The following is a 22,683-nucleotide window of genomic DNA, read 5'->3' on the forward strand; positions in this document are numbered from 1 at the left end:
TCTTTTTCTAGAATTTGCATTTGAACACACCATGATGACTTTTTTCGTTTACCATCGCCTAATGGTCATTTTTCTGACCTGACCTTGAACACATCATAATATAACCTTATGGCACCTCGTTTAGTTCGCTAATTAGCTTTTATTCTGCGGATTTCAACACGGAATTCAACATCGGATTACTATACTACTATATACTATAACTAACGGGACTTGCTACAATGTTTGAGTGCAATTAAGGAGGCTGCTTTAAGCAGACAACCTGTCCTGCAGCAGCAGCCAGAGGTGACGAAGCTGTTTAATCCAACAGACAGTGAAGGTAACATGACTCTACTGGAGATAGAAGTTACTGAACAGACTGAAGGCTGCTGAAGACTGACTGGACCGTAGCTTCCTGTCTGTCTGATGCTGTCAGTCATTGCGGTGCTGTAAGGTAATGAGAAGTCCGTAGCCTATGTCTCTGATCATGTGATTAATTTGGGTTAATAAATAAATAAGGCGTTAAGATTGTTTTCTGATTGGCAGTTGGGCTCTAACTCGAGATAGTATGAAGTCAGTGCAGAGGTCTCACTCCCCACGTAATTCTGTGTTGTGCATTTCAGCGTGAGAAATACCATGTGTGGCGTGAGACCGTGAGAACTGGCTTAAATGCGTGAGTCTCACGGCCATTGCGTGAGACTTGAGACCCCTGGCCTACAATAAGTCCTCACAAAGACTTAATACCGCCAAGTTTCAGAGGTCTAGAGACTTGCTACCAAATTTTGCAATGCGTCTAACTTTGTGACCCACTTGCAAAGAGTTACAGGATCTGTAGCTCCTTTTTTTCACTTCATCAAAGATCAGCTGCAGCAATATTCAATATGCACCTCCCTGCTGACAGCGAGGCAGCTGCAGCCAGAAAAACCCACCAGCTTCCCATCAACCGAGACCATAAAGAGAGACAGCGCAGAGAGGAGAGGAAGAGGTTAGGTACTCGTGTGGAAAAGGAGCCCTCTAGTAGTAATTACGCTCTTGGCCATTACTCTTCTCTGACCACCAAACCCCCCCCAAGGAAATAAGTCTTCTACCTCATATTTACTGTATGATCTCTGTCTCGAAGGGGACTTGAATCTGCAGCGTAGTTATTCCCCGAGCAGATATTACTCTTGTGACAGCGACCCAGGCGACCAATGAAGGCTTCCCCAGAGAGCGAGCAAAGCACTGCCGCCCAGATCCAGAGGAATGTAGTCTAATCTGAGAGGGAGTGTGTGTCAGTGTGTGAATGTGTGTGAGAGAGAGATAGAGGGTGACGGTAAGAGAATGAAAGATACATGACAGAATCAAACAAAGAGGGATAGGTGAAGGGATTGTGTTGAGAAGCTATGAATAGCCCCTCTCAAATCCTGGCCACAGGAGCACAGATCTGGTGTATTTGTGAGTGATGATTGTGTGTGTGTCGGGTGCACATCTCTGTGTATGAATGTGTTTGCAGACAGAAGCCTCTTTGTGACAGTGATGCCATTGGAGAGACGAGATTTATCACTCTATGTTGGAGGAAAACAGGAGCAGAGAGGGAGGCGGTGTGACAGCTTTATCAGTCCGCTGTTCCAGACCTCCATTAACACACCGTGCCAGAGCAGGAAAACACAGATGGATGCGTGAGTGTGTGTGTGTTTCTTGACGATTTGGGGGATGAGTTCTTACAGATGGGATTGTGTTGTCCACATACTGGTGCTCACGTTCGCTCATCTTGTATTCCTTCTTGGATTTGCTTTTAAACGTTTTGTCTTAATACTTTGTCGGCTATGTCTGGAAACAGGAAGTCAAAAAATGTGAATGCAAGTGTTAACTTTCCGGAAGATGTGCTGTGTTTGAAATGTCGTACTATACTGGCAGTACGTACTGATTTGGCCAAAATGTAGTATGCAAACAAAAGCAAAATGGGGTGAACAAACACATAACTCATTCAATGGACCAGGGTTTGACCAATGTAGACTTCTTTGAACAACTTGCCTCCCTTTTAAGTTACCGAATATTTCTGATTTACGTTTTAATACCGTGTGCTAGTTTAGCTACATGCATTAGTAACATAGGGTACAAATGTTAGTATAAATATAATATATAAATCAAAGACTATATAAAAAGATGCACGACATGTCAGCTCCCTAAAAGTGAAGCCAAACCCTCTCTATCGCCCCCTGCTGACTGGCTGCAGTATAGGTCATAAAGTCGCCTCCTCCATGTTAACAGATGGGACATGAGTCAAACTACAAAATCAAAATACACGTCAAATACATTTTTCTCAAACATGGTTTCTGTCATTATAGTTAGTTCTTATCATGCTGATTTACGTCCAAGTGTTCATTTTTCTGACAAGTTTAGTTTTAATTAGTTATTCGATGCTGTCAAAAGGATGATTGACAGCTCTGTTGACCAATACGGCTCCTGCAGCCGATCTGCTCTGGATTAGCAGAGTAGAGGAGGAACGGCGAGAGGAAACGTAACTAAAAAAATCACTACAGTCATTAAAGTTTATATACCTGTGAACGTCTGCTTCAGACCAACACAAAAAAGCTGTTCTGCTGTTAAATACGCCGACATGTGTAAGTGTATGTGTGTGTGTTTTGGTTAGCGGAAGTGGCTACGGCGGCTCCACCTGCTGATCTCTATACTGTGCAGCTCTGGCTCCAAATGACGTCACCATCGCAAGATGGCAGCGCCCGCCTCAGGGCTATTTTGGCTTCAATTTTGTACAATGAGTGTAGATGGAGACGCGTCGTCCATCTTTATATTAAGTCATTGATTTAAATCCAGATCATGTTTTTTTTCCGCAAACCAAACAAAGTAATTTTGGTGCCTAAACAAACTGTTGCTGCTTTGCTACCTTTAATATGTGATTTTTGCACGACCAAAAGTCATCAAATTTGCTTGTAAATAAAAGTGTCAGCAAGCTTTACGAGAAAATCTAACAAGGTAACAACAAGATGCTTATTTATTATCGATGACTTGACTGCCTTATTTTTCGGATATTGAATTTTTCTTTTGTCACAATTTGAAGCTTAAGGCCACTGATGCAGCTGCCATATTTGACATGTTGGGAGTGAGAAAACGTTGAAGAGGGAGGTGTTTTTGTTAGTGGCAAACGGCCTCAGCTACATCCCCTACTTTACTTTGAGTTGATAAAGGGGTTGTCTCGGTTGCCCAGACTGGCCCAGATAACAGTTTTTCTGAAAATTGTTTTCATTGAGTTTCAAGCTTGTAGAGTTATGTTGTCCTCCACACTACGCTACCCTTTTGTGCACATTTCTTTACACAGTTGCAGTTGGCAGTAAGTTGGTGTAGATATTTTGTAACAGCTTATATGTAAGTTATTTGTGTTATTTAATCCATTTTAACACAGCTATGTGTAAATCCCCACTTACTGAACACACACACACACACACACACACACACACACACACACGCACAACGTGCATGCACTCAGGTAAAAGAAGATACATTCTCAGTGTAAATTATATGACTAGCATAGAGCATCAGCAGAAATATGAACTTTGAAACTGCACCTGCACCAAGAAAAACAATCCCCCACAAAAGCAGCCAACAACATAAAATCCTGAGTTCACAAGGCTGGAAACCCAGATTCTCATAAACAGGACAAAATGTCAAAACACCGAAAATACACGAGAGCATTATCGCCCAAAAATGTCACACAGAGGGGACGCCAACTGGAAATTTTCCTTTTCTATTGAGGGCATGTGTTCGTGTGCATCTGCATATCTTGGATAGGTAATAAAGAGTCACAGTGGAGCAAAGTGTGGGTTAGAAATAGCTGGTAGCCATACCAACAGAGAGAGATGTGTGCTTTTATGACAGGCGAGGTGAGGGGGGAATAGAGAGCGCCGAAATGAGAAGCAGAGAATGGAAAAAGGATGAATATAAAAAAAAGAGACGCAGGCAGCCAGGTACAGGCCTGCAGAGAGAATCAAAATCTTTTAAAGTGTGGACAAAATATAAAATCTGCCTCCCCAGCTGCGCTCCCTGAGCTGCTTTTGAGCAAGGCACTGAATTCCCGACTACTCAGCAGTAAGGGGGGCGGTGATTTTGATGGATGTCTCACCGGTGTCAGTGTGTATTACTGCATCTGTGTGAAAGCTGAAGCGGTGTTTTGCTGACACAGGCATCCTGTCCACAGATAGAGAGAAGAAACACTGCACAGACAGACGTGTCAGAAAGTCACAGCTGCAGGTCTGAACGGAATCTTACTCAAGAAGTAGCTTTACATTTGAATCAGGTTTGTGAAAAGCTGCAAAGTTGCACAGTTAAATGAGGTAGCAACAAAAGTGTGAAAATAAGTAAATGGATATTAACCCATTAATGACTATCAACTAAATTTAGTATGTTAAGGAAAAGTCCCACAGAATTTTTTCTGTTGGAGGTGGAAATACAAAATTTGCTGTGGAAACTATAAATACATGTGGCTACACAAAACAAAACTAAATGTTTTGATTTTGAATATGTATCATGCCATATATTATTGAAGTTTAAGTTGTTCTGAATCCAATGATACCAAGCATTCGATTTAACTATTAAGATACAGCCATTTCTGTAACATACTATTTTTAGTTGATAGACACAAGGGTAGTCCGTTTTTTGGGGTTTTTACAAAAAACACACTGGAAATACAGGTTCCTGTGGTCACATGTTCAAAAACTATCATGCACTTAAATACCAGAAAGACTCAAGTAAGAATTAATCCTAAAAAATATTTTCCAATCAACTTTTAGGAAGAAATGAAGAGAAATGTAACTTCAAAACCAGGCGTTTCCAACAGGGCTTCCATTCACTTCAATGTATTTCAAGGATACATGCTAATGGCTAATGGGCCCATAGGAATGAATGTAGTCTGATTAGCCTAAGCACTTTTAGGTGCCTCAACCACTAGTAAACACATTTACACACAAACATACACATACAAAAACACATGCACACGTACACACGCAAAATCTCAGACAAATGCACGTACACGCACGCACGCACACACGCACGCACGAGTGTGTGCGTGTGTGTGTGCAAGTGTATGTGTGCATGTATAAGTGACATGAATATTTAGTTAGTCATGTTGTTCATAGAGAAAACCCCATAGGACAACATAGAAACACCATAGAATACCAGAGAAAAGGTCCCTAATTTCTAGAAAATATGACTACTGAAAAAAAAAAAGCAGTGGATTATCAAAATTATTTTTGAATATAAGTTGTAAGAATCTAGACAATGCGTGTATGAAGAATTATGAAGATGTGATATTCCTAACCTGTTGGTTTAGAGGGTTTTTTGTGAAAAATCAAAAAACCTGCTACCCCTTGTGACTAACAACTAAAAATAGTCGTTTAAGAAAAACGGGTGCTGTGGCAGCATACTTGGACCTCCACTGTGGACATTAATGGGATACCTTTCATGCGCCTCCTCTACACCTGGCTCAAACAAACATTGTCCATTGAGATTTAAAACCACATCGCCAACACGTGCAGCTACACCACACAGGGGGACTGAGGCATGGCTTGAGGCCATGTGTGCAGCCTCTGCTCCCAGTGTGGCTCCTCAGCAGCTCAGGATGTTGCACATTTAGAAATTGCTCTGAGCAGCCCACATTTTAGCACTCAGAGTATGTGATAGTTGCTTGTATTTTTGTTTTCATTTTCACAGGCAAATTGAGCCTTCCCACTTTCAATATTCTGTTAGCAGGTGGGATGGAAGTTAGCTTGGAAGAGTGATTTTGTGAAACCCACAGAAGCATCAGATCTACTTGCCGTGTGTTTTTTGCAGAAGGTACGGTTGGAAACATTGATATGAACCAGAAAAAGAAACAGATTTTTCTATGATTTACTTGCAAATAACATTTGTCCCGAAACAACATCATGATACAGAACAGTAAAACAGGTCTGTCCTCCACAGGAGAAGAAAACCACTTTTAAAATGCTTGTTTGTTAAATGGAAGTCGGATCGATAATTTCTGATGCATCCCAGGAAGTCACGGAAATCTAAACGCCGAACAGCTTTCGCAACACAGCGCCAAGCGAATACGTTGCTCAAGCTGAACTTTTTGATCTAGAACGCATTGTCAGCTGAACATGTCTGCAGATGGCTGTTTATAGAGATAAATAAAAAGCTGAGTCATCGTTAAATGACCCTCGATGGTAGCTGGACCACACAGACTATTTGTCCTGCATACACCAAAGCTTGCAAATACTTGATTGGTCAATAATACTTTTGCCTACAAATGGACTACCAACAGAAACAAGAACATTACTAAAATCTAGTCGCCTGCACAGATTCTACATTTTCATATAAAATCTGTTAATAGAGATTGCACTATAGTGATCATTTTGTGTAGCAGTTGTACAGTTATATAGAGGAAAGAAAGCATGCTGTTTTAAATGTTCTAAAGTTCTCAACTTTGCTTTAGGACCCACCACAACCTCTTTAGTGACAAATCATGACCCAAATTTCAGATTTTTTCAACCACTCAAATGTATTCAATGAAAAATTGTACAGTATGTAAACATCTCAAAAGACAACAGTGTAATAGTCAACCAAAATGGAGGCGATGCATAAGTGGAAAATACTCCCTTTACAGAAATATGCTAAAACTGGCAACATAAATGCAACTACTGTCCGGCTCATGAAGTTTCAAGAACGTAACCATAGCTGGGATGGAGTGTGACTAAACTACACTACTGCTGCACGTACGTCAAACGAAACCAATACCCTTATAAAAGGGCAGCATCGCCTTTTTTTTTTTACCAAACACACATTCACTGAAAACAGCTCCACGACCCACTTTTGCATCCCGACCCACCAGTTGAGAACCCAGGAGCTCTATAGTATAAGACTGACCTGCAATGTTTATCAGGTGACATCTTTAACATTCTGTGACACTGACAAAGATGTAGTGTCCACTTATGTAGGTACATTTGTCCAATTTAATACAATCCAATAGAACTGTCTGATCTTTACAAAGGTCATGATGTCCTGTTTTTAGTAATATTGTACAAAATGTGGGCTTGACCATGTTAAAAATGTTTCTAAACTTTTGTCCTTCCCATGTAGAATATTAGAAATGGATAAAGAGAACTGCTAAATGACAACCAAACCTTCACCAGAGAGGTCTTTGATCCAAGAGTTACAGAGATAATGTATCTGTGAAGTGATGCTTAACATTATTGTTCTTTGAGGACCAAAAGCAAAACTCCATTAACCTCCATTGTATTAGGGTCATAGCACAAGTGTCAGAGTTGAAGCGCGCTCCAGTGAGAAACGTGTTTTTGTCACTTTGTCACCACACCAAGTCAATGAAAGAGAACAAATGTGCCGTTCTACAGGTGACCTCCTTCTGTAAATAGAATGAATGCTATCTAAAAGTTCTCCTGGTTGCAGATATCCGGGAGTATCTGTCACTTCACCCGGCAGTGCCCGGAGCCGAGTCCCAGACAGGGAGGCTGCGGTGTCAGGCTCGGTTTGTCATCGTACTCAGCTGGGTATCCTGCCTCTGCACACATGCCTCTATTCACATTCACAAATTATTTCCCTCCATTTTGCCGCCGTGCTGTAGTAATCTACACTGACATTCAGGGAATATCGGTGTATTAAAAGGCCAAGCATGCTCGAACACACCTCCTCCTCCTCGCCTCCTCCCAGCGTCTGATGTCGTCTCTGTGCTTTAAATCATGACTGCACTTTCCCCTCCGCTTGTCTCTCTTCCTTCTGTAATTCAACTTGCTTAAATCTCATTTTCTGAACCTGTAATGTCACATGATCTTCAATAAAACATAGCCAACAGTTATTGGTATTGCAATATGATTCCAGTCAGAAGGATGCGTAAAGAAAGGCGTAAACATAAAGCATAAAAAAAGCTGGGTGGTGGATGGAGTGGGTGTAGATAGAAGTAGCCAGATGGCAAAGTAAAGAAACATGCAGTCTGATTGTTTTAGTTTGAGTGATGTGGTGAAGAAAGAAGTGACGGACAATAATTCTCCTCTGGCTGTTTTTCTATCATTAAAGTGGCCCTGAGTGAGCCACTTAAACCCCATCTGCTGCAATGAAGCCGCTCTGTGGCCTTTGGTTAAACACGACTGTTTATGCTTAGCTTCAGGATGCTAACTGTGCAGGTGCAGGAGGAACCTTGCACAAGAAGGGCATGCATACAAAAGCAGGGTTTCACTCAAGGTTTCATTGATTTATTTTTCCCCATGAGGTGTTGTAGTTGTTTTATCTTAGCTGTGTTTGCGGTTGGTTACTAAGCTTATAATTACAGTAGGTTTGTTATGTTCTCACGCGCGACATGAATGCTATGTGCCCTTACTTAACCTTCTTTTGCTATTCATTTTCCTTTTATGTCGTCTTACTTTTAGTGTGCCTCTACCGGGTTCCATCAGGTATGGTAAGTGGTCTACATAAATACTGTTTATTAACAATGGATCAAACCACTCAAACTAAACATGAAAATGAAAGTGTTTACCATGGCTCCAATCTTTGACAGAAGAAAATGAGAGGCTATTCAAAGTGCTAGTTTGTTATCTGGAAAGTGCTGGACCACATTGCGAGGAGACTGAGGGGGCCTACACATTAGGGACCTGGGCCCAGATGACCCCAAAGTCCAGTTTGTTTGATTAGCGTGAACGCTGTGTCCCGTCCTCAGGCACGGTTCGTTGATCTGTGCCCGGGTCCAATTGAATAGGTGGTCTCGACTACGGTTCACGTGTACTCGGGTACGGTACGCATCAGGTGTGAAAAGCTACCGTACCAAACCACAGAGGTGGACTGCTTTTTATAATGTCTTCTCCGAAAGCTGCATCAGCACCTGCTGATCTCATCCTCTGAGCTGTACAGCTGATACCGTAGGAATGTAGGTGAGAGGGTCGTTCTTGAGATTTTCTTCAAAATATGAATAATGGCAGGCACAGTGCGAAGGGCGGCTACATTGTATGGACTTGGGGTCATGCGATTCACACGCTTTTCTACACTGGAATGACAACATAAACAATGTTACGTAGTTGATGACACTCTTCTTCTTGTCCTTGTTTTTGAGGTGCATTATCGCCACCTTCTGCTTCGGAGTCCTACCGCAAGTGTACGCAGGTACAGAATGAAATTATTAATGTGAAAGCTGACCGGTGGGGGAGAGGAGAGGGGGGGGCAACCGTACCCAATGTGAAAACGCCCTGAGACACCCCTCAATGTAGCAGCCCCGAGTTCAACGCCGACCTTTGCAGCACGTCATCCCCACTCTCCATACCCATATTACCAACTAAATCCACTGTATCCAATGAAGGCAAAGGTCAATAACCTAATTAAAAAAAAGAAAATCAAAATGCACCTGTTATAAGCCAGCTTAGAGTGTACAACCACCCTGCTATTACTGTGAGCCTCCATTTAGGCGTATCTGTACTTTGAGCTAAATGCTAACATCATCATGTGCACAATGAGAATGCTAATACTTAACAGGTATAATATTGAGTATATTCACAACCTTAGTTCAGTATTTAGTTGAATAATTGATCGCAGTGGACACAAAGACTTCTGTACAGTCGAGGCTGATGGGATTCGTTTTAGATTGCAGCTAATTGTAACTTAAAATTTAGACTTTTCCAAAAAGGTTTACGACAAGCTAAGGGAAGCTAACTTAAGAACAAGATTTTTGCTTGTCATTATAAACAGAAATGAGAGGGGCCAGATACAAACAACACCCTAAATAGAGTTTAATCTAATCTAATGCATTTCCTCCCTGTGTGTATGTTGGATTCGCCTCAAACAACTCCATACCCATTATGTGCAGATGTGGCTATAAATAGCAGCTATACTGCAGGTCATTAATTCACCATCATCAGCAGTGATTCTCAATCATCATTAAGAGCTTAGTATCATCATGGCGTCCAATTGAGAACACTTAGAGCTTACAAAAATAAAAAGCTTACTTAATAAAAAAGGAAAATGTGATTGAGCACACAGAAGCAATTATTTAGGATTAAGGATCTGTTTTGTTACAACTTATAAGTGGTCAATACTTTGGTTCTTCTATCTCTACTGAAGTAATTTCAGAAACATTATAATAAGAATTATGTGACACATGAAGCATTCACTCTTTTCCAAATATGGTCAGCTAGCTTCCTCGATGCACCGTCACTTTAAACGTGTTTTCTATGAATATATAAGAGACAAGAGAATATTAATCTCTTTAATTAAAATGCATCTGAGGCCTGTGGCAGGAGACGGTTGTAAATCTAAAGCGATCATAAAAGAGCAGCGCGCCTTTGATGTTCAGATGAAACAGACGTCTTGTTTGGCGGCAGCGCTGGGTTTTTTTTCTCTCTCACACACACAAACACAGAGTTAGTTTTATGAACAATTAGGGACGTGGAGAAGTCTTGTAGCCTTTTCTTTTCTTAAAAAGTCCCTCATGTTCTCATCAGACGCTGCTGTTGACACTGGTTTGACATATTATTTCCATATAATTTTTATGGAGGACATTTCGACACAGGTACAACTAATAATATTAATTAAAGCTTAGTTCCATTAAAGTGACCCACTAAGCCTTCCTGGCACACCTGAAAACAATCATCATTATAATGAATGAATTTGCTTTGAAATAGAAAAAATATTCAGCACAAAAAGTCTATTGAATTCAAGGTTGTGTCGTATTTCAGTGCGAGTCAAAGGATGCTGTAGAGGTAAGTAAATGAAAAGATATTAACATTTTTAGTCGCATTACTCATCGCAGTCTGAGTCAGCTAAACACATTTTTCCAATCCAGCAAATTCTGTGCATTAAATTAAGGACAGTTAATCATGATGGCCCTACACTAGACCTGCTGAGTGAATGAGAAGTTTATCGTGCAACGGAAACAGTCCAGCAGAGCAGTCAGTCCACGGTGTCTGAGAACCAATGCTTCACTGTGGCAGCAGTAGCTGTAACAGTAGTGACCCGGAAAAGCTTTGACTCTTCAGAGTTGATCTGAGGCCCTCTGATGAAGTCAGTTGTGACTATTAAGATCCAATCACGCCCATATATGGCCATTTGGGAAACAGGAAGTGCCAGCAGCAGTTGTAGTATAACAATGGATGAGTAAAATCAGTTCTTTGACGCCCTCATCATGGAGAGTGACAGAATCATCAAAGATACATTAAAGAGTTTCTGTGTGTCTTTAACATATTAAAATCACTTTATGACACTAATGAGGTTACACATGCACCGCTCTGAGCATGCCTGCAGTACTCTACTGTCATAGTCATACTGTATATGCATATGTGCACACACAACACACATATATGTACTGGCATGTGCACCACATGATTATGAGCAGACCCTGGTGCCATTGTGTCGCTCTTTGTGTGTGTGTCCTGTGTACTTCAGGGGCCTCAAAGGGAATCTGTAAATAATCCAGATCCGTAAACAAAGATTGACAGGAGCCTTTGAGGCAGTGCAATCTGATACATTCATTACAAGTCACCGTTAATTACTCTGTGCTTCAACAATAGAATAAAGCCTGCTCCAGATTGTGATCCACAAATTAACAAGTGTTATAAAATCAATCAGCATGGAGGCCTCTGCTGACAGAGAGACCCCTGGGAATAATGCTGAGCTGAAGGCAAAAGCCTCTGCTGCATCATTTAGAAACTAAATGCTGTGAAACTATGCGGAGAAATTATTTTCAGTCCTAGACTTTCAAAAATGACACACAAGACACAACAAGAGCGTTTATGTGCGTGGGAAGTAAAAATACAGATACAGCAGAGTGTGTTCTGAGGACAGGGAGTGCTGCAGGGAAGACGTGTTTCTGTAGGCCAACCCGGAAGTTAGCATCGCCCGGGTTCCCTTAACAAAAGCCAATGAGATTTTTCCATTTGATTTTGAATTATTGCAGAAAGTAAACAAAAGCTTTGATTTCTTTTTTTAGCAGGATAATCAACACAAATTAATAGAACTGTTATGGTTTTTGAAGCGTCAGTGCGCTGTCTGCTGTAAAAATCTAATCATATGCTTTAAACACAACTCCATGGTTGCATGACTTCAACACCACGATGCTTCTTAAGTTTGATGACTTTAAATGTCTCCAGCAACCTCTGTTTTCTCAACAAGCTACTTGTTAGCAGCCACGTTTCTTTAAGAGAAGTAAAAGACTCAAAATAAACTCATGGGTTATTTACTTGGGTATTTTAAACAAACATTAGCTTGTTATAACTTCTGACCTTATTTGAGGCCTTTTAACCAAATCCCATTCAAAAATCACATCGAATTTAAGTCAAGGGAGCTGACAGTGCCAAAATACTAACTTATTTCTGAGTTGTAGGGCTATATTCATCTGAATACTCATGGTGAATGTATCGGCACCATGTTTTAAATAATTCATGCAAAGTTAACTGCATTTATGTTTGATTAAAAGTGAAGAATCAGAGGACAGTAGACAATATTCATTGTAAATGTCTGAGGCTCTGTGTACAGTCAAACCTACAAGTATGAGATGTTTGGTCATTGATGTCACCTTTACTCTTCCTCCCTCCCTCCCTCCCTCCCTCTCTCCCTCCCTCTCTCCCTCCCTCTCTCTCTCTCTCTCTCTCTCTCTCTCTCTCTCTCTCTACCTTCAGGAGCCTTTTTCCCATTATGAAAATCGAAACGTCTGCTGCCTAATTAAACAAGCACTCATTTCAGGAAGATTAAAGCCATTACAATTAGCCTGAGAAAAGACAACATAAAACAAGAATAAAAGACACGCTTATGCATTCATGTGCCATTTAACCAGGGAACAGGAACTATGAAATCAATTAGTATAATGTGTACCAGCTCTGAATGTGTGTGCGCATATATCGTCTATGCTTTGAGGCCAACAGGAAAGAGAAGAAAGAAAGATCTGAAGTCACAGTCGGTGTGTATTTTTTTATATATCACACACATTTAGGGAGGAGGGGGTCGTCAAAGAGGAAAGATAGTTCAACAGACTAAATGTTACCAAGACTTATTCTGCTCTCCGTCTTGTGTGTGCAGGTGAGAGGAGGAACAGCGGGCTGGTAGAGACGCACATGAAAAACAAACACAGGCACTGAAACATCCTCCCATTGGCTCGGCACAGCTTAGACAAATGTCTTGACATTTCCAAGCAATGAAATATGAATCAGTCTTCATCTCCGCAGAAACATGAAAACAAACTCCACTGGGTAGCATGTCTACCAGGGTGATGCATCTTTTGCGTGTGTGTGTGTGTAAGAGAGAGCGCTCAGTGGGCCTCTGTGTGTTTCACGCTGCTCCTACAACTCAAAGAAGGTTAATATAAAAAACACTGCTGCACAAACCTCTCATGCATAACTTTCTAATTATCATTAAATTATATGAAACTGTCGTAAGATCACAGAGTGGAACTGATCCCAATATCTGATGAAACTGCCAAAAAAGAAGCTATAAAAATAAGACAATGTGAAACCGATCGATGTGCCGTCTGCATGCTGCACTCCTGGTTTTGCTAGTTTGCTATCTGTTGCTTGCCCTACATCCATCCCGAAATAGCAAAAGCAAAACCTTCCAAATTTTCCGTTGCAGGAGGTTCCCACCGTGATCAGAGCTTTTATTTTTGCAGACAGATTAAAGGCTTCATAAGAATAACATTTGGCAAGCGTTGGCGTTATCTCACAGCTTCAGAGTGCTTGAAATTAAAAATGAATAATTTGGCAAGAGGTTCCTTTCCTTTTCTAACCATGACATATCAGTTCCCAGATTATAAATAAACGGTTTGATATTAAACTTGTCTTAGGCATTAATATAGCGGCTAAAGGCACTGCTAACACCCTCGTCAGTAAGCAACATCACAGTCCATCACTTTGGGGAAAATACAAACACACGGAGAGTCAGGAAATGTTTTTGCAACAGTTTTGCAACTGTGTCATCATCAGGGGAGGATGCTGAAGGGAGCAAACTTTGGCAGTCTGTGTGTGCACTTTACAAATATGACGCAAACATTATTCTTACTTCAAACATCGGAGGCGTCTGCACATCTGCATTCCTGCTAGAGACCAAGTCAGAACATCAGACATGTCGACTGAGACATGATACCCATCCAAATGTGCAGATGACCACACAGCTGTTAACTAAACATTTATACGATTGTGGTTGCACACTCCCACCCATACTGGACTTCGATTTACCAGTCATCCTTTTTGAAAAGTTATATATCTCCGACTTTGAAGAATTTTTTTTTGTTGATAGACATTTCTCCCGCCTCTGAAGACAGATAAACAATAAGAAACCCTGTGGAGTATCCAAAAAATGCATTCCCATTAAGCTGAAGACAGGGCTGTAGGCCTATGATTAGCTCATTGTTAGCTGTATTATTAGCACTGGAGCTGCATGGTTTTTCACACAGGATAAACAGATACACATACTGTTCTTGATATCATAGAGATGCATTAAAGAGATGCATATTAGCTCCTCTGCAAGTCTCTGCCCTGCAGCTACCCCCTTTTTTGCCCTACCTTGTTGCATAAAGCAATCAGGCTTCAGCCTCAGAGTGCTTTTCCATATGATATGCTATGTTAAATCAAACAGTTGATACGCATTTTAAATACACCGATCAGCCTTCCTTCCTGCCTAATATTGTGTAGGTCCTTTTGCCACCAAAACAGCCCTGACCCGTCGAGGCATGGACTCCACTAGACCTCTGAAGGTGTGCTGAGGTATCAGGCACTAAGACGTGAGCAGCAGATCCTTTAAGTACTGTAAGTTGCGAGGTGGGGCCTCCATGGATCGGACTTGTTTGTCCAGCACATCCCACAGATGCTCGATTGGATTTGGGGGCCAAGTCAACACCTTGAACTTGTTGTCGTGTTCCTCAAATCATTACTGAACCATGTTTGCAGTGTGGCAGGGCGCGTTATCCTGCTGAGAGAGGCCATTAGGGAATACTGTTTCCATGAAGGGGTGTACTTGGTCTGCAACAAAGTTTAGGTCGGCGGTAGTTGTCAGTAACATCGACATGAATGGCAGGACCCAAGGTTTCCCCGCAGAACATTGCCCAAAGCTTCACACTGCCTCCGCAGGCTCGCTTTCTTCCCATAGTGCATCCTGGTGCCATGTCTTCCCCAAGTGACGCACACTCACCCGGCCATCCACATGATGTAAAAGAACACATGACTCATCAGACCAGGACACCTTCTTCCATTGCTCCGTGGTCCAGCTCTGATGCTCAAGTGCACATTGAAGGTGCTTTCAGCTGTGGACAGAGGTCAGCATGGACACCCTGACCGTCTGCTGCTACACAGCCCCATACACAACAAACTGCGATGCTCCGTGTGTTCTGACATCTTTCTATCAGAACCAGCATCAACTTTTTCAGCATTCTGAGCTTCAGTAGCTCTTCTGTTGGATCAGACCACATGGGCCAGCCTTCACTCCACCAAGTGAATCAGTGAGCCTTGGCCGCCTATGATCCCTGTCGTCGGTTCACTGGTTTTCCTTCCTTGGACCACTTTTGCTAGGTATTGACCACTGAAGACCAGGAATATCCCACAAGAGCTGCAGTTTTGAACATGCTCTGACCCAATCGTCTAACCATCACAATTTGGTCCTTGACCATACGCTCGCCCATTTTTCCAACTTCGAGGACAAAATGTTCACTTGCTGCCTGACATGTCCCACCCAATGACAGGTGCCATAACGATATTCACTCAACAAGTCAGTGGTCATAATGTTACGGCTGATCACTGAGCGAACATGTTATTATGATCCTTTGGGAATACATCTGATTGTATGATATCTTGATGAAGGGGTATACTGGTATACTTTGTAAAACACTTGAGGTTTTAAATATAGATTTCAACATCCAGTCAAAAATGTTGAAAACAGATTGCACACTTTGATCCTAAACCAGCTGAGAAAACTTTTTTGTGTCAAATGTTCCTTAATACCAATACATGGTGATGATATCTCTCACAAGTTAGAATAACTAATCAAATATTCTTCTTTATGTTCTCCAAACTCACATTTCCAGAGCTAAGATCCGGCAAATTTCCCAGAATGAGACATTGAAATGACTTCACCTGAATGACACAGGAGCCCAATAGACTGATGATGATGGCGATGGATGGATGATAGACTCATTACAGGATACCCCATTAACTTTAACACTGTCTCGGCCCTGTGAGAGCACAGGCTGAGGAGACGAGCAGTAATTTGGGTAATTTTGCTCACTGCTTCACACTTTTCTTTAATGACAACAATTATATGTGGAAAACATCTGTAGTTATCTCCTCCTCCTCTGCTCCCCTTTTGTCTGATGAATGTCCGCTCGTTTGTTAAATCATACACGAGTCTCTCTCTCCCTCTAATCCTCATCCATATCCTCATTTCACTTCTCACTGCTAACTCTTTGTGCTGCAAACTCAACACCTGTTGTTCATTGTATTTTGGTTCCTCTGTCTTAACTCCCCTGTTAGCACACTATGGTGCTCCTCGACCACATCTGGAGTCAACAGGAGTATTTAGGCAGTGGAAAAATTGGCTGAAACTCGCACTCACCCCAGTGATTTCTCCAGTCGGCTGGCTGGTGATCCAACGATCTCCCCGAGAGTGCAGAACGTCTGACCCAAAAAGTCCTGGAGGGAAGGAAGGACGGAAGGAAAGGAAAGAAGGAGGTGGGAAAGGTTTGTGTATGTGAAGTGGAAAGAGAAGAAATCAGAGTAGAGTCAGGCTTTAAAACATAACTCAGGATTATTCAGGTCACAGTTCATGCAAATGACAAACTGCTCACTCATTCAAATTTGCAGGTCAGAGAAAAGAGAAATCAACGATTTGGCCCGTGCCCAGTCAAACGAATCGCTGGTTTTCTGTGCAATTTATTCAATTTGAAAAAAGATCGGATTAGTCATTGATTTCCCTTGTGAGACAATTTCTATTGTACTGTTGTCATCTGCGAAACAGAAACATAATGTAAGAAATATTATACACCTTTTTGCTTAAAGACAACAATAATGTGACCACATATCCAGATCGTGTTTGAAATGTAAAGCTCATTAAATTGAATTAAAATCTAAAGCCATCATAACCATGAAGGCCATGATCAACATAACTTCATGAGATGGCATATAAACAGTGAGCCGCTTTTTAAGGACCATTCCCATGTCATGTTTTGAGCTTTTCACGTGTTATTCCATGCTGTTTCATGAGTTTGGCACTTACAGGGATGAACTAGGTCCTGGTAACAATAACACCATGGTTAACTTTAAGGAAGTTAGGAAAACATCAAAGTACCGTGGTTACATCAGTCAACTTCTATACCATCTAGTTAAATGACATTAAAGTGAGGTTATCTAATAAGTGTAAGTCAAACGGTAGTCAACATTGACCTTTGGGCCATCACTGCATGGACTGGGACAGCGGGCTCTTGGCCCTGTTTGACCCATCAGTTTACTCTGACATCCCCCCTTTGTGGACTTTCTTTCTTTTTATATCAACTGACATTTTCAAGTGAAATAATACACCACCTTGGCAGTGGTAGTATTCATGTAGTCACATGGGAAAAGTAAAACATGTGTTGGGAAAACACATGAAATGGTTGGGGTGTTATTCATTTGGTGAGACCAGGCTGGCATGGTAGAATAAGCACAGTTTAATGCAGTGGTTCCCAACGGGACTTGTTTAAGGACTGAATTTTCCCTTAGAAATACAATGTAGTTATTTTAACCACCCATTCAGTGAAATCATTGAATATTCTAAAAAGATTACAAATTAGGCTTAAGGCTGAATGTATTTACAGATTGATGCTATAGGGTTACAGCTAAGTCAGGCTTATGGAGGTTACTTAAATGTTTCTCAGCGGGAAGCTGTTCCAAAAGTACATTTGAATATACATTTTTGGCTGACAGCTGGGGTCAGCCCTAAACACGGGTCTGTATGTGGCTGACTGAGTGACTGAGTGACTGACTGAGTGACGGTACTTTCAGAGCCGTAGAGAGACGGAGTTGCGACATCGCAATGGCGGATCATGGAGCATATTGGACCTCCACTGACGCAACTCTCTGTCTCTATGGCTCTGGATACTTTGTTTGGGGAGTAGGCGGGGCTCCTTCTTCGCTGCTCATCCGCTGTCCTCACCTACGTCCGCACCGTGCACCTGCTTTCAAACACGTTGTCGTCGGCCTCATAAGGACAGTCCTTGTAACACATTGCCCACAAAAGCGCACACTGACATGATAGTCTTGTTTAAAGGGGTTTGTGATACAGTGGGCCAAAATAAGTGTTACTCACTCAGACAGAACCCAATTATGGCCTGAAATCACCTGTTGGGAACCACTGGTTCAATGATTATGGAGGATGATAGAGAAATAGGATGAACTGTAGGGATATAAGCACTGTGAACAGTGATAAGAAACATGGTTCACAACAGTGTAGCGTTTTAATGTGGAGCCTTTTTAGAGACAAAGTGACACATTTTCAGTCACAATCATGTCTTTGACGGGACGACGTCTCCAAGTATCTTCCAATATAGATCTGCTGCATCAGACAGGACTGATATGAATCATATGTATTTGGTTTCAGCACACTGTTTTTGACCTGATCACAGCAAGGATGCAGGAAGATCTGAACCAAAGACTTTTAGCTCTGGCCTTGGCAGACAGGACACATTAAATAATTAAACACCAGGCTATCGTGTGCGTCTCCGCTCTGATCTGGCTCACTCTTTTAGAATAAAAAATCACCCATCTTGGTCATTTTACAAAAACGTGCCAAAAAACTGAACATTTGCTTTCACGTCCTGATCGTTGTGGAGCTATTTGAGACACTGTTGATTGGAAAGAGCGGCACAGACAAGCTGGATTGACTCTTGTTGGGGTTTTTTTTGTACAGATCGGTGACACCATCCTCCCTCCTGAGAAAAGGATCATTACAGTGAGACAGCAGCCATGCAGTGTCAGAGTTAAGAGGGATGCTGGGACCTACGTTGAGTTCTGCGGGCTTCCAGGAAGGTTGGGCAGCAGGAGCAACAACAGCAACAATGATAACAACAACAACAACAACAACAGAGCACATCATATACCAAAACACTGTACCAATACCTAGCACTCCTAGCAACTGGTTCAGATGGAGGGTGGAAGACAGCATGCTGACGGGACTAAACACACGGGTGGATTTAAAGCTAGTGATGAAAAAATGCAAACCCTGGTCATCCAAATACATCAAATAATCATCACAACTGATTATTTTGAACTTGTGTCAATGCTTTCTGTCGCCATAGTTTCCAGCAACATAAATAAAATTGTTGTTTTCAATAGAAATTATCATATAATGTGATATATTGCTAATATGGAAACTAATGGATAAAAGCATTGCATAATCAAAGCTTCTCTACATGACTGCAAGTTACTGCACAATGCCTATCACTAAGGTAACAAAAAGTAATATATATAGAATTATATATTTATAGCACAATTACAGCGTGTTTAGCTCCTAAGGTCTAGAAACAGAGACAGTGAATATCATTAGTATTTGGAGACGTCTGATCAGGCAATAAGGAGGGTTTGCTTTATCTCATCAAGAAGACGACGTGCAGCAGGCAGTACAAACATACTGGAACAGAAAAACCCAAACGTTGCCACCAATAAGACCACAGATAAATAGATTTAGGCCATTCTCAAATCACTTGGAAGATTAATACTCCATTAAGAGATGTTTAATTTTTTCATTTTCAGAGCCACTCAAGCAAATGATGCACATCGTACTCGAGACTGGCCTCCATTTATCTGCAGTTCAAGATTAAAAAACATGGACTCACATGTTTGGAGAGGTCGGGGCTTTTGGAGTCCACATCGTATCTGTGAAAGCAGACGTTTTTACTTCACAAACTACAGAGATGACTCATCTCTAAGTAGGAACATTTGTATTCATACACTCTTTAAAGCGAGATCAAAAATGAACCCTGCAAAAAAATATGAACAGCGCATATTTCGATGTTATTTTGTAAGTTTATATGTTTAAAGACATTGTGCATCTCAGACATCTAGAGCAGGAAAGGGTGTGAATATAAAGACACAGAGGAAAGTAGTACAACAGAATAAAAGAACAAAAGATAATATTGAGCTAAATTGAAGCCAGTGTGTAAAGAGGTGGGCGGACCTCATTAGAGATGAAAAGACAAAGATCATCAAATATGTAAAATTCAGATTGAGCCAAGATAAAAAGAGGACAGCATCTTTGGATCTTTTTAGATGTTACTGAATGTGAGACCGAGTGGAGAAGTGTTCCTCTCACATTATAATGAGTGGTGGGCCTGGTCTGATTAGCATGTGAATATAAAGCTATGAAAGTAAATGAAATGGACCATATGTGATGTTACAAGATTAGACATCTGAAGAAACAATAGATCCTGTTGGCCTGGAGATGAAACAGACACAAATGGAAAGTAATTAACTAATATTAGTATGTGAAAATGCTGGGACAGTAAGTGCTTTGCTGAGCCTCGCCCCTGCTGTCAACCCTACCAAGCTTTCTGCTCCTGCACCTCACACAGTTATAATGAGAACAGCAGCACAGTTGCCATTTGAAACTCTTATTCATGTTTAATAAATAGGTTTTTAATTTACATAGAATACCACAAACACAGACCGCTCACAAAAGTGCTCTCACACAGGGCTTTTTGTTAGCAGAAATAGTGACTTTAGCTAGCGTATTTTATCAGATACAGGTACATAGCTAACGTAAGCTTACGCTGTGGCTAACACTAAAACGCCAGTAGTTTGGCCAAAAATCTATCATCAGCTTCAATTTTTAGTGTTTCTGAAAGACGTGTTTAAAAAATGGCTATAGTTATGATATTGTGCTGAAAGACACACAGATGTTGTTAGCTACAAATCCCAGGCAGACATTTAGCATCCTCACCAGTTGATGATCCACGTAGAAGACAGCTTTGCTTGTCTATTACACGATGTGGCTATTTAAGACCAGTGTTACAATACCGTATTATGAATAAACATTATCAAAATAATATTACATAACCCTTTTTGGTTTGGTTGGAGGCTTTTAAGAAAGAACTACCACAAATTAATACAATTAGCTCTTGCTAGCACCTTTAAACGTGACAGCATATGACTGTAAGCATTAAGCTAGTGAGAAGAGTGCTAATGCTTGTGACATACATTATAAACACACTTCTCCATTCTAGACACTTTTGCACTTTTATTTTTGCTTATGTAAAGAACGAAAAATTTAAAGAACAAATGGTACCACATGGCCGGGAGAGAAGATACAAAGACCTCAAAGAAAATCACTCACAAGTCAAAGCGAAGGTTCTGCTTCTCCTCAAAAAAGTAGTCCAAGATGTACTTTCGAACAAAGTCTGGGTTTAGGGTGTTGTCAATCACCTCCGTTCTTCCAAACTGTGGAAAGAGAAAGACAAATGAAGTTCAGAGTTCAGAGAGAAATATGATGAAAGACGAAGCAACACAAAAAACTGCTTTGAATAAACAAATACAGTCAGTGTTATTCTCTCTTTACACTTATTTTTTGCATTTTCTTCCCTTTCTCAGACTCTCACTGGTTACATATGCATACGCATAAATTTACAGTCCTGATTAATGGAGGCGCTTTCATGCAATGCTGCTGTGCAGAGTAAGCCAGGGGTGTGCTTCCTGTTTCCTTGATCCTCACTCCCCTCCCACATTAATTACAGAAGGATAACTCACTCATCAGCCCCTCAGAGAGAAAGAGATAAAGGAAGAGGTAAGGAAAATGTGTGGAGAGAGACAGAAACAAACAACATGGGCGTACTTGGAGAAAAAAAGAGAGAAAGAAAAAAATTCCCAAAGAGGTATGAAGAGCATTGTGGAGAAAAGTTGACAACATCGGAGTGGAGGGTTCGGACAGATATGGCGGGGGAAAGTGGGAGTGGGAAATGAGTGGGAGGGAAGAGGAGGGGAAATGCAGTGATTAAGACCCCCTAATTAGTGGGATTTTCACTCCCAAAGTGCCAAATGTAGGAAAATGTGCCAGAGGAAAAGCTGGCGAAGACCCAGCAACGCCACATGCGTACACTGTGCAAAAAAGCTGATTATGAGTTTTGAACGTGAGATACAGAACATACATTAATCATTTAAAGCCCTCTGGAATCCCCCCTTTTGATTATATAGTCCACGAGAATATAAAGTATAAAGATTTCATTCTTCGCCTTTTAATTATTCAGTGACAGTTGGATCAGATGGTGGAGGAGGCTGCCGGACAGACCCGGTAAACCTAAATGTGTAGCGAGGGTGAACTAGGAACATCTGCTGGAGGCCCCTGTTCGCGAGGTCTTCAACTCCCAAATCCGAAAGAATTTCGTATGCATCCCAAGGAAACTTGGGGACATGGAATCTGAATTGACAGTGTTCAAAGCCTTTATTTTGGAAGCAGCTACAAAGAGTTGTGGCCAGAAGGCCGTTGGTGCCTCTTGTGACAGCAAAATAAGAACCTGCTGGTGGATACCAGGGGTGAAGGAAACCAGATGAAGAAGGAGGCTTTTTGGGCTTTGTTAGCCCAGGAGTCTGCAGAAACAGCAGACAGGTGAGGAACTCCTGAACCCAACCAATACCTCCTCTGACTGGAGGCTGACTGGTGTCGAGATGCAGGGGAGGCTTTACCTGTATCCTTGGCAGAGGGTGCTGAGGTAGATCAGAAGGTCCTCAGTGGCACAGAGGCGGC

General features: G+C 41.4%; 1 protein-coding gene across 1 annotated transcript in view; it reads right to left on the minus strand.

Moving 5' to 3' along the window:
- Positions 1-22,683, minus strand: part of cpne5b (copine Vb) — a 132,412-nt gene that overhangs the window by 67,749 nt on the left and 41,980 nt on the right. The window contains exons 4-6 of the mRNA XM_069677998.1: positions 21,280-21,383; positions 19,784-19,823; positions 16,531-16,607 (exon numbers count right to left, since the gene is read on the minus strand). Of these exons, the coding sequence (XP_069534099.1) occupies positions 16,531-16,607; positions 19,784-19,823; positions 21,280-21,383 (221 nt within the window). The remainder of the gene's footprint in view (positions 1-16,530; positions 16,608-19,783; positions 19,824-21,279; positions 21,384-22,683) is intronic.

The sequence above is a fragment of the Semicossyphus pulcher genome, unplaced genomic scaffold, assembly GCF_022749685.1.
Source record: "Semicossyphus pulcher isolate SPU_LCO1_2020_fin unplaced genomic scaffold, fSemPul1.0.p SCAF_3, whole genome shotgun sequence".
Taxonomy (NCBI): domain Eukaryota; kingdom Metazoa; phylum Chordata; class Actinopteri; order Labriformes; family Labridae; genus Semicossyphus; species Semicossyphus pulcher.